This window comes from Podarcis melisellensis (genome assembly GCF_964234715.1).
Source record: "Podarcis melisellensis genome assembly, chromosome: 17".
Classification (NCBI taxonomy): Eukaryota; Metazoa; Chordata; class Lepidosauria; order Squamata; family Lacertidae; genus Podarcis; species Podarcis melisellensis.
The window spans coordinates 32,274,562-32,287,818 of record NC_138534.1 but is presented as its reverse complement, the minus strand read 5'-3'; the positions used below and the strand labels follow the sequence as shown (position 1 = coordinate 32,287,818).

At 42.1% G+C, this 13,257-nt stretch overlaps 1 protein-coding gene across 1 annotated transcript in view; it reads right to left on the bottom strand.

Annotated features, from left to right (window-relative positions):
- LOC309360310 (transient receptor potential cation channel subfamily V member 6-like) overlaps positions 1 to 13,257 on the bottom strand; it is a gene marked incomplete at its 5' end in the record, with an annotated part of 34,573 nt that overhangs the window by 19,927 nt on the left and 1,389 nt on the right. Inside the window, one exon of the mRNA XM_081895000.1 lies at positions 476 to 573. Coding sequence (XP_081751126.1) covers positions 476 to 573 — 98 coding nt within the window. The remainder of the gene's footprint in view (positions 1 to 475; positions 574 to 13,257) is intronic.

Here is a 13,257-nt window from a genome sequence, read left to right as displayed (position 1 = left end):
GGTCCCTTCCAACTATAAAATTATTTGATTCTATGATAGGTCAAGGCAATTTAGTTTAATGTGCCTCTTCAGTGGACCATGTACCACTCTCATTGGTAGGGGTCTAGGATAAGCAAAGGGACCCCTGACCATTAGGTCCAGTCGTGACCGACTCTGGGGTTGCGGCGCTCATCTCGCTTTATTGGCCAAGGGAGCCGGCATACACCTTCCGGGCCATGTGGCCAGCATGACTAAGCCGCTTCTGGCAAACAGAGCAGCGCACAGAAACGCCGTTTACCTTCCTGCTGGAGCGGTACCTATTTATCTACTTGCACTTTAATGTGCTTTCGAACTGCTAGGTAGGTTGGCAGGAGCAGGGACCGAGCAACGGGAGCTCACCCTGTCGTGGAGATTCGAACCGCCGACCTTCTGATCGGCAAGCCCCAGGCTCTGTGGTTTAACCCACAGCGCCACCCACATCACCTAGGATAAGTACCTCTTTGCAAAACGTCACAGGAACCATCCGAGATCAATTTCCTGATGAGCTGGACATTGTTCTCTTTGGCAGCCAGGAGGAGTGGAGTCTCCCAGATCCTGCAGGTGAGAGAGAAAGAAGGAAGAAAAAAACTATTCACATTTTGCTCCAGTGAGAAATTAGCTCTTGAAGTTCAAGACTCCTTATGGGGGCTGACAGCATATGCTCTCTTCACAAGGATGGGAGGAAAGGGTGTGAAAGGGAAGGAACAACAATAATAATAGGTATGATTCTGTGGCGTTTGCAGAAATCCAGAATCTGTCAAATGAGAGGAGCAAAAAGCAACAATCCATATGGCAAATGAAGAGTCTTATCAGGTTCTGCAGTATTTATCTGAGGCCACAGAGGGGCAGTACAGAAGCAGAAGAAAGATGCAGTTTCAACAGGGTTTTATGGCTGCAATTAGTCTTTTGCCACAAACGCAGCACTCTAGAAACTAGTAAAAGTATTATGGGGTTGGCTTTCATTGGCCTAGTTTGTCAAAACAAGGAAAACCTCAAATGCGCCTAACCGGGGTTGTTATGCTCCAAGAGTCATTTTTTTCAGCAGTTGTGTGGTCAGTCATTGTGATATGCATTACAATTTAGTAGCTGATTTATATAAGCAGCAATAGGGTGCCCTGATGGAATTATAGCTACTCTGCTATTGAACATACTTCCCCAGGCTTTCTTTTTCTGATTCCGAATGCAAGGAACAAAAGTCTTCATTAGTTTATGCAACTTGGGAGGAATTCTACCAGCCAGCCATCCTCCTGCCATACAATTCCACAAGCAGCAAGTGCATGGATATCAGGCAACTGGCTCTAACTAGCTTTAAAACCTCAGCAGAAGAGGGTCAAGGATTGTCAACAAGATCAAGACCTTTAAACCTGTGGAATGGCTATGGAGGGGGTTGGAGGAAGGCCAGAGAAACCCCTGCTTCACCCCACTACAAGAGAGAGGGATCCGCCTTCCTGCAACAAGAGCTACAAACCTTTTATTTATGCAGTGTTAACAGTTTGCATACAAACAACAGGGAGGAAATGAGCAAATTGGAGTCCATTCCTAGGGGTTCCAACACCCTGAGGATACAGTGGTACCTCGGTTTTCAAACAGCTTAGTTCACGAACAACTTGGAACCCGAATGCGGCAAAACTGGAAGTAGGTGTTCTGGTTTCTGAACTATTTTTGGAAGCTGAACATGCTCCATTTTCAGCCTCCTTGTGTTTCCTGTTGCACTGCTAATTTGCATCCCCCCATTGTAATTCAAGCCTTCTGTTTCCAATTGCAATGTTCTAAGGTGATATTTGGAGCTTATATTTGGTACTTTTGTTTGTGCTATTTATTTTGCGTTTTTTTGTTTCGAGGCTTTTTCAGTTAATTTGTTTTTGTGACTGTGTGGATCCCAGTTCAGCTACTGACTGACTGATTGTGTGACTGTGGAAATCGATAAAAGCTGCCCCACCCAAACAATGACTATCATCAATGCAGGTAAGAAAAAATAATAATTTTAATTTTTATCATCTACAATGCTGTTTTATTTATTTTATAGTACAGTACATTGATTATTGCTTTCATTTTATGAATCAATAGTCTCGTTAGATAGTAAAATTCATGTTAAATTGCTGTTTTAGGGGTGTTTTTAAAAGTCTGGAACGGATTAATCCATTTTGCATTACTTTCTATGGGAAAGCACACCTTGGTTTTGGAACACTTTGGTTTTGGAACAGACTTCTGGAACGGATTAAGTTTCAGAACCAAGGTACCACTGTTTTAGAGAAGCCCTGAGAGTTAATAGTTTACAGACATTCTGCTTTCTGGATAATAAATAAATGAAGTATACACATACCAAAATCATGGGTGTTATGGCCTCTTGTGGCGCTGTGGTCTAAACCACTGAGCCTCTTGGGCTTGCCGATCAGAAGTTCAGCGGTTCAAATCCCTGTGACGGGGTGAGCTCCCATTGCTCGGTCCCAGCTCCTGCCAACCTTGCAGTTCGAAAGCACATCAAAGTGCAAGTAGATAAATAGGTACCGCTCCAGCGGGAATGTAAACTGCGTTTTCGTGTGCTGCTCTGGTTTCGCCAGAAGTGGCTTAGTCATGCTGGCCACATGACCTGGAAAAACTGTCTGCGGACAAACACCAGCTCCCTTGGTCTATAAAGCGAGATGAGCGCCACAACCCCAGAGTCGTCCACGACTGGACTTAACTGTCAGGGGTCCTTTACCTTTAATGACTAGACAGAGCTGGTCTGGTCTCCCTCAGACCTTTCCCCAAATGTATTATGGTGATGAACAAAGCACTTCCCTTTAAATGCAAGCCATTTTCAAGTAATAACATTTATCATCTAAAACAGCACTTTCAGATGGAGTGTTTGGCATACATTATCTCACAGTGACCTTTACGGCAACCCTGTGGCATTATCAGTATTATTATTATCACCCTCATATTACATGAGTGGTTTGACTAAGACCATTTAATGATCTCATGATGGCAAGGGGAAGTTGTAGCCCCGTAATATCCGCTCAGTCTCTTAGCCACTAGAACAGCTGAAATCCCTTTGTAGCATTGGGCAAGTCATTGCTTGCAATCCTACACACGCAACTTGGGAATAAGCCTATTTTTTTTGTAACTTAGTGGGAATTTCATAACTTGCCATTCTGAGCAATGGACACCATTTCAATAAACTCTTATTCCTTAGATTTGCCTTGACCGTTAATTAAATGCTCTCTGTGGGCTTAACTGATGGCCAAGTAAATGCTTATAAACATAGTTGGTGTTGTAGGAAGTAGTCCCAAAATTTCCCCCACAGAAAATTGCTGAGGGTCTTAGTGGGCCACTTAATGATTTTTCTGCCTGTTGTAATACAGTGGTGCCCTGCAAGACAAACGCGTCGTAAGACGGAAAACCCGCTAGACGAAAGGGTTTTCTGTTTTGGAGGCGCTTCGCAAAACGAATTTCCTTATGGGCTTGCTTCGCAAGACGAAAAAGTATTGCGAGTTCCTTCGGGTTTTTTTCCCTTTCCCCCCCTTTTCCTAAGCCGCTTATCAGCTGATCCGCTGATAAGCCGCTTAACAGCTGATCGCTAAAAGCCGCTAAACCGCTAATAGCGCTAATCCGCTAAACTGTCAATGGGCTTGCTTCGCAAGACGAGAAAAACCGCTATACGAAGAGCCTCACGGAACGGATTAATTTTGTCTTGCGAGGCACCACTGTAATTGAAATGCGCTGTGCTAGATGCTGCATGATTTTTAATGGTTGTTTGGGTTTGTTTGTTTTTACAGACGTGCCAAAGACCACCTGAATGAAGCTCTCAGATCACTGATGGCCTGTGGACCACTGTTTGGGAAAGTCTGTTGAAGGTGATGCATGAGTACTTGTGGATAGCTCACTTGGTTAGACCATGGTGCTGATAACGCCAAGGTCGCAGGTCCCATTATAGGACAGCTGCATATTCCTGCATTGCAGGGGGTTAGACTAGGTGAGCCTCAGGGTCTCTTCCAACTCTACAGTTCTATGATCATCTATTTTTCTTCCAGTCAACAAAACTATCGCGGCAAAGAAAGCCACAAAAGCACAATTCTTTTACAAGGCAGAGAAAAGAAAAAGAAAATAGTAAGTGATCCCCGTTTTCACTTTCCCAAAAAGTCTTTGAAGGGTTTGTTGCAACAGAATGCTACAACCGTTGCTACAACAGTTTCTGCATCAGTATAGATAATAAAGCCAAGAAAACAACATAACTAGTGTTTGCTTTCCAGCAATAGCGTTGTAAAGGACAGTGACTGGGTTTGGATACAGGAAATTCACAGTAAAAAAGAAATCTAGGAAAATCTTATCAGCTTCGGCCTTATATGGCTTTAGAAAAGGTAAATTCCAAGTTTCGTGTTATTCTGAATGTTGCAATGCAATTCATGGCTTTCAACTTAGCAATATATGCATTTAAATAGAATATTAAGGGGGAGGGGCATTTAAATATTACTTTGAGGGGAAATATACGTTCCTAGTATGTATTAAAATACATACCTCAGAGTACTTACAACAAAAATATTTGTTGCAAGTAAATTATGTTACATGAAACAAAGGTAGAATCAACTACACTGCCCCCATTTGGAGATAAACAAGAGTAATGACCTTTTTTTTTACCCAGAAGCCCCCACGTTGGCAATGTAACAGATGTGTGCATATCACAGAACAGAGAATTTGCTCATATTTGTTAATAACCTTATCCTGTGAATATCTGTCCAGAATATTTGCATCATCATTGTCTAAAGGACTACATTTGTTCATTGTTTGTTATTTCTACCCATCAATGCATTAAAATCCACACACCAACAAAACCTCTGCTCTGGTTCTAAATTTATGCAAATCTCTTCCACACTTTATGATTTATTAATTTAGGAGGGTGGTATAAACATTTAAACAGATAATTGGTCTAACCTCCAGGAGTATTTACTATTGCAGCTTGAATATTATATATTTAGGTATTTCATTCTTTGTTGAATAAATAGACTGATATCCCACTGGGCAGGGCTTGTATCATAACTTGGGTCATGCCACACCTTGTTTTGGGGGGTACATCACTAATAATAAGCATTATTATTATTTTAAATCTTGAGGAAATCACAGGGATTACTTGGATTAGTGGAAAGTAGACAAGACACAACCCTGAAGGATCATAGTTCACAACCGATATCTTTGCATCATACATTATTTTTAAGCAACTACTTGATGGGGAACGGAGAGGGAGTTGTGGCTCAGTTACAATAACCAGGACTCCAAGTCAACAGTGGAGTTAGAAGCTCTGCAGTTCATAACAGAACCAACACACTAACTATTAGGATGTTCTACCTTAAAGTTTCTGCATATACTGAGTGAAGACTTGCTCTGCATATTCAGAAGCATCAGCTGGCTCCTTGTTGAGTTTCCTGGCACTTGACCAGACAAACTCTTTGGCACCATCATATAAATAACTGTAAACCAGGATTTTATTATACAACGTAGCACTCTTCCTGGAGTAATTAAAATCACTTGTCTGCAAATGCCAAAAGCCTAGTGAAACAAATCGGAGAAGCAAAAAACAAACTTTTGACATCATAGACAAGCAGTGCAGTTATGGCTCCCTAAGCCGCACCTACAACCTGACAGTGGGGTAGTAACTGTGTTGTTAACAATGAAGCCCATACCAGTTTCTTCCACCAAGAAAGCAAATAAATAAATAAATAAATAAATAAATAAATAAATAAATTGCACTTTGCCAGTACAGAAAAAGGAACGTCTAAGTTCCCCAAGGCTTGGACGGCAGAGCATGGTGATGCTCTGTGGTTTCTTTGTTCATTTATTTACTTTAAGAGAGTTTTCAAGCATCTCCTTCTGTTCAGGAATAGGGTATCTGCATCCTCCCACATGTGTTTCTGTGCCCCTATAAATGGCAGCTCATGTCGGGAAGCAGGAGAACTGGCAACAAAGTTAAGTGCTGCTACTACACGTTTCAGAAGACAACTCAAGGCGGAGATGCCATCTTCAGCGGCAGCCCTGTGTCTCGATATGTAGTTGTCCAAATAACACGTAGTTCGAAACCAGGTTATCTCCTAGAGCTATTTGCAAAATGCTACATGAAACGGTTCCGGGTTCAGGTTTATTCTGGACAAGTAAACCAGTAGGCAAGCCTCAGAGCAGACCCTTCTGCTTCAGTCTGGAATGAAAAGCCTAACTGGAGCAACGTGATTCTGGTTGGAGAGTGTCCCTGGGAAAGAGGAGCGGAATTTTTGCCAGTCAGCAAGGTGCTGGCCATCAAACAGGAACCCTTGTCAGTTTCTATAATTAGTAACTCATCAATACAATGGCATTTATTTATTTATTTCAGGTTTTATGGCGATGCTAATAATCATTGACCTATTTATTCACTTTCACGGTGCTTTTGAAATGCCTGCAGGATAAGCAGTCTTTGGGGATATTTGAGAAACCAGGGTTGTCCCTAAACTGCAAGTTTGGGATGTTTAGATCTCCTGTAAGGCCTGCTTTCCAGTACGGAAACCTGTGAGCTGAAGATAACATGACACACAGAACTAGCGATGATTCATTTGTGGGCTGAAACTCTGTGATCGTTGGGTCTTCCTTAAAATATGACATTCCATAGATGGGCTCCTGCCATGGAACCCAAGCAGTGGGCTTGGGGTTTGTCTCTCCCAGATAAACCAGGAGAGGTAAGCCTAGATCAGGCTTCCTCAACCTTGGCCCTCCAGACGTTTTGGACTACAATTCCCATCATCCATGACCACTGGTCCTGTTAGCTAGGGATCATGGGAGTTGTAGGCCAAAACATCTGGAGGGCCGCAGGTTGGCCTAGATTAAACCTTGGCTGAAGCTTGTCATTTGCCTGGAGTGGGATAAACCACAAGCCTGGGTTCAGATGTATGCTTGACTTTTTATTTTCTCAGACATGGTGAGCTGGGCCTGTGTTTGTGAGTCTGTACTGTGGAAAGGCATGGTGGTTGCCAGAATAAGGCTAATTTCTCCCTCATTCTAAAATTAACTGCCTTTCGCCAGCATTGTTCTTCCAGATTCAGTGGATTGGTTTACGGGACACACTAAGCCAAACCTTGTTTTAGGTGGGAGCAGCGTAGCAGTGAAAATGTTTGGAGAGGAGCAAAGTGGTTGCAAGCTCCTCTCCACGTGTCCGCACTCTCGCGCAAGTCATGTGAACCAGGCACATGGTTTTCCCATGGAAGAGAGTAACTGGGAGGAAGAATAAATACATCTTGAAAACTGAAGGTGATCATTTGAAAAGTATTTGTCATGATCAGACAACGTTTGTAGGTTTACAAGAAGTTCTGTGAGGATTAATATTAGAAATATTGTAAAAAATGGAAAAGGAGAGATAATATGTTAAGAGGTGTAAAGGTAATATTAAGTTAGGAAATGCATAAGAAGTGAGGAAGACAGAGGATTATCAGAGGTGCTGATGGAAGTCCAATAAGATTGTGTTTGTGATAAACTGTGTTGTATGTTTTATAATTTTGTATGAGAAAAACCAATAAAATATTTATAAAAAAGAAAAGAAAACTGAAGGTGAAAGAGGTCAGTCTTGGCCCTGGAGATCACTTAGAACAGGAACTGATGAACCTGTGGCTCTCCAGAACTTGTTGGGATTCCCAAGCTCCCACTGGCTGTACTGGTTGGTGCTGATGGGAGTAAGGAACCCAGGCTTGTGGTTTCACTTACCTAGGCAAGCCATCAGTTGCAAACCACAGAACAGACCCTTGGTTACAGCTTGCTTTGTCAGAAGAGAGAGTTAAGCCATGAGGTCAGGTCTGGATGACAAACTAAGCCAAACAACAGCTTAGCACAGCACAGCAACAAGACCCCCAGGGAGGAACAAGGCAGCCGTGATCTCCTCTCTGGGTATCCCACACATTTGCATGCTAAGCAGGGGTTTGGCCTGGTGTTACGTGTGAACCGAACCAGGTAATTCATGATTGCAATATTCTCAAGTCCATAGCTCTTGTCCACTGATCAATGTAATTTACCTTCCCCAGCTTTCACAGACAAAAGGCTACCACAAAATAAACACCTACCATGCATTACCAAGAGCAGTCACCAGTTTTTATCCACTTCTAATTAACAATGGGAGATAAACTGTATTCATCGGCTTACAGATGAAAGGTTCTCCCTATCCCTTTGTAAATCACCAGGATGACCCTGCTCTAAAGCATAAAACAGTTGGTTTTGTGCTTACAAAAATCACAGGGATCTTTATTTTAATTGCTTTGTAAACTCTTCAAATGGAAAAAAAATAGATATGGGTGAGACTAAAGAGAACCAACCACACCCCAAATCCTTGTAAACTAACACAAATACGTGGCATTGCCAAGATAGGCAACTGAGAATAAGACTTTGAGGAGCGCAATGATTTTTTTATTGCCACATGTATGGAATTGACTGCTCTTGGCTTTGTGTTGGGGAGCATATTCCAAACTCCCAGCCATGCAACCCACATTCCAGCCTACACTGAATAAATTTAATTTAATAGTTTCAAGTCTTTAGTCTGGTCAACACATGCAGCAGAATGGGGTGACAGGATGGACCTTATCACTTGAGCCTACAAGTGGAGGAATTACATTTTTTTAAACCACCCCTGTTTTTCAAATTTCCTGGAAATAAAAAACCAGCACAAACAGGCAATATCTCAGGTAGAACCTCTCACTCTGCTGCTAGACTGCTGTTTGCAGGGAGGTGGGTTTTTTTGCGGGGAGGGGTATATTTAAAATTGGTATCCCCCACATACATTATAAATGGATACAGACCATTCTACTAACTTATCATCCTGCCATTTAATTATACAGTGGGTGCTGCTCTGGTTTTGCCAGAAGCGGTTTAGTCATGCTGGCCACATGACCCGGGAAAACTGTCTGTGGACAAACGTTGGCTCCCTCAGCCAGTAAAGCGAGATGAGCGCAGCAACCCCAGAGTCGTTGACTTAACTGTCAGGGGTCCTTTACCTTTACCTCTACTTACGTGCACCTCTGGTTACGGATCCTTTGGGATACGCACGCAGCAAACCCAGAAGTATTTTCCCGGGTTTTACCATGCGCATGCACAGAAGCTCTCTACTGCACCGCATACATGCGCAGAACAGGCACCTCTGGTTGTGAAAACCTTGGGATCCGGCCAGAGCTCCAGAACTGATCCCGTCCGCAACCGGAGGTACCACTGTATTGGACTAATGTCACACTGTTTTAAACATCCATAGACTTCTATTACAAACAATTATATCCTGATTCTAAACACACATAAAATCTTCCAAGTGTGGTTGTGCATAGAAACAGCAGCAGTAAATAATGATCAGGAATAAGTCTCCTTGAATGAGACTTACTTCTGAGTTGACATGGTTGAAATCAAACTGAAAACTGAAGAGGTACAGAATATTATAGGCACCACCACCCTGTAAGCAAAAATAAGTTGAGTCGTTGACTCTTCTTCCTTATTAAAGCTATGTACAGTGATAGCAAATTGCAGGTTAGATGTGGGTTGCAGGACCAACTTTCAGGTTGTATTGAGATGGCATGGGGAGGATGACAGGGCTGTATTTTTGCACCCACAGCCTTTTCCTAAATGATTTAGTCTAATGAACCCAGATGGTCATCTCCCAAAAAGAGGTACCAGAAAGACCCCTCTTCTGCTATATGTAGATGATGCGGCCATCCTCTCTTGTTCCAGACCTGGCTTGAAATACCAACAAATGAAGTTCTCAGATTACTGTTCTGTACACGGGTTATCCATCAACGATGAGAAATCAAAAATTTTCGTTTTTGAGAAAAGATATTCTCCTTGCAAATGGCCGCAATCTAGAGCTGACTAAATGCTTCCAGTACTAGGGCTCTTGTTTCACCACACAATGTCCTAGAATTGCCACTGGCAGACTATCTATCGGAAGGCAGAGATGAGCAACCTTGCTATACTCCATTTATTTTTCACAAAAGGTGGTCACTATGTTCCATCAGCCATAAGGGTCTTTAACGCGAAATCTGTTTCCCAACTCCTTTATTTTTCAGACGTCTGGTACAATTGTCTGTTTCCTAAGTTAGACGGGTTCCAGGCTAGGTTCCTTCAGTCCCTACTTCAAACTGTGTCCCTAATTCAATTCTATTGTTGGAAACAGGTGAATTCCCACTTTCCACCAAAGTGTGGTGGGCTGCCTTGAAACACTAGCTAAAGATCTCAGTATTTGGCCTGGGGAAAGGATCACTTTTTCATCTAACCAATGAGGAGTCTATTAGCTCATGATCAAAAACTATGGCCCAAAAAGCCTCCTCAGTTGGTCTTTCACCATCCTTTTTACATCATCTGGACTACAGTATTTCCCTTAAATCCCTGAGGAAGAGGATATGGGATATTTCATACAGCAATATTCACTCTAGATCTTATGTAACCTGTGGACCATTTGCATCTGGAATCTGCTATAGCCATGACTTTCAGTTACCATTGTATTTCATGAATCTGTCTGTACCTAACTACCGCCAATTGTTCTCCAAAGCCAGACTAAATGTATTTCCATCAGAAATACTAAACAGCAGACTGTCTGGTATCCCTTATCAGAACAGGCTCTGCTTATGCTCTCAGGGTCTTGACTCTATGAAGCATATCCTACTACACTGTGAGCAGTTCAAACAAGCCAGGGATCAATTAATTAAACCCCTATTGGTAAACTTAACTGGAAAATCCAGAATCTTCTACCTTAAGTACCTCCTTGGAGATATGTCAAATTATACTACCCTGGCCGTGGCTAGGTTCCTCTCAAAATGAATAAGAAATAGAAACCTACATGCTCTGGATAAAACATAGTGACTGCTTTGGAATCCTTTCCCTATATTTCTGCTTTATTTTGCTTTTGAAAATGTTTTTGTGGTTCTTTGGACCGAAATAAAGACTGTGTGTATGTACTTACATCATAGATTTCATTACTACAGCTCAAGCGCAAAAGATAGAGAACATAATAACCTCCTTGCTGGTTCAAACTACTTCAGTCCTGTATCCTGTCTCTGGCAGAACACAATTCCAGGCACATCTGGGGAAACAGATACCCAAGATGCTGATAAAAAACTCTCCCCCCCTGGCACTCATGTTGATTGGGAATGGTCTTCAGATTTCTCTCTAGAGTGATTCAGATGAAGTAATATTTCTAAGGAGTACATTTCACTTTCTTGCAATAACTCCATTGCTATACCACTCTTGGCTTTTGAGTCAATACAGGCAATAATATATGGAGCTATTGGGGGGTGGCATTAAGTTCAGGTTCTAAAAAAACTTAGCTGCAATCTTTGTGTTAAGAAAATTCACTCATCAAGGCATAAAGTAAGTAGTCAAGGTGCTTTTAGTGTCACTTGTGAACAGGACTAGGGTTAGTCCATTTTTATCCCTAAAGAGGAGTTTACTCAAACTGGCACTCCGAGTCCTCAGTAACTCAAGAGAGTGCAATACTGTGGGCAGTTCTCCTGCAAAAGCCTCATGGAAATGAGCACAGGCTGTGCAAGAGAATGTCCTAGTAATGAGCCAAACCTATTTATCTCCAACTCAACTGCTCTTAATAACACCCAAAACCTGACACAGCCACCTCAGCTTGCTTCATGATAAGACTGCCTTTGCCTTTTGAAAATGCCCTTAAGAAATGCACTCTTAGCATTGGAAGCAAAAACACTCTCACAGGAAGGCCAAGGCTGTTCACCATTTTCTTACAGGAAATCTCTGGCATCACTGCAAAGTATCAGTTCATTTTTTGCACAGCCCTGAACAAAACCAACAACATCTGCATCCCATCTTTCCCCATTAAGCTGAAGTCTCTTTGGCCTATTGAAACATGATGATGAAAACCTTTTAGGAAGGTGCGAAAAGCAACCTCAGGCAATCAATTTTCAGCAGCATGAGACGGCCAGCTGTTGAATTGATAATCAAGTCTTCTTTACAAACAAGTTTTCAAGACACCTTGAGGATATGTGGTCCTTACACTTTGATAAAACAGAATGGTTTATGAGTACCAAACAGATCAACGAAGAGGAAAGATCTTGAATAACTGCAGACCTACTCGGAACAACACACATCTGTTTGTGCAACATATGTTTTGACCAGGTGCATATTGCAGGATTGAGGTGGTTTGCATTTGGATATTCTGTCTCAGGTGCAAACATAGTCTCGGGTCATCCTTGGTTGGGTAAAGAAATTATGAATGAGACATAACTAATTTGAAGGGGGATGAAAGAGAAACGGGTTCTGTTAAACGCTCAGCCTCTTTAAAAAAATAGGCAGGAAAAATAGACATGTTCTAGTTGCCCCTATTGATAAGGGCATTCTCTGATTTTCTGATAGCTGTTCCCAGTAAATTATTGTCTCTATTTTGCCTTTTGGAGTGATTTGAGGGAATGCATTTCCAAAACTTTATCACTCTATATTGAAAGAATTGCCATGCTTCTGTCCTCTCCCGCCGGCTCTTTAGAAGTTAAACCTCCAAAGTAGGCGCAAACACATATTTATGCTAGTACATGAAAATGCAGCTTCCACACATAGAGGCAACATGAAAGTGCTGCATCCTTTCCACCAACCCCTAACTTGTTATCCAGAGAGTAAAATGTGTTTTGAGTTGGAAACAGCTCTTCTGTAACAAGCACAACCAGATCTCTTGTAAGAGCAAACTTTCTTAGGTCATTAAGTTGATGTTTTCAAAGAGAAACTGTTATGATCGGTGCAGTAATGCACCCTCTACCAGAAGCCAGTGCCAGCCAGCAAATGAATGCAATTCACAGGAGATTAAGAACCTCAGGCAATGCACAGGAGACACAAAAAACAAAACCCCTCAGGCAGTTATATTTGGTGTGAGAACTGATTGTGTTACAAGTACATGAGTGAGCTGACTTCCATCTAAGGAATGTTGTGCAGTATAATCTGGGAAGCACTGCTTTTCTCCTGAGGCCAGACGAGGGAGGACTGTAAGGGGACAGGGATCTTCAGATTCCCCCCCTCCCAACAATAACTATTTGTCAAGAACACCTGTGTCTCTGCCCAACTCAGTACACTATGTATTCAATGCAATACAAGAGGTTTTATTAAATGAAGTTTATTAAGTGGGTCCAAATACTACGTATGGTACATGGCAAAAATTAGGTCAATTTATTATCCCCTGGGATAGCTCAGTCAGTACAACATGAGACACTAAATCTCAGGGTCATGGTTTTGAGCCCCGTGTTGGGCAAATGATTCCTGCACTGCAAGAAGTTA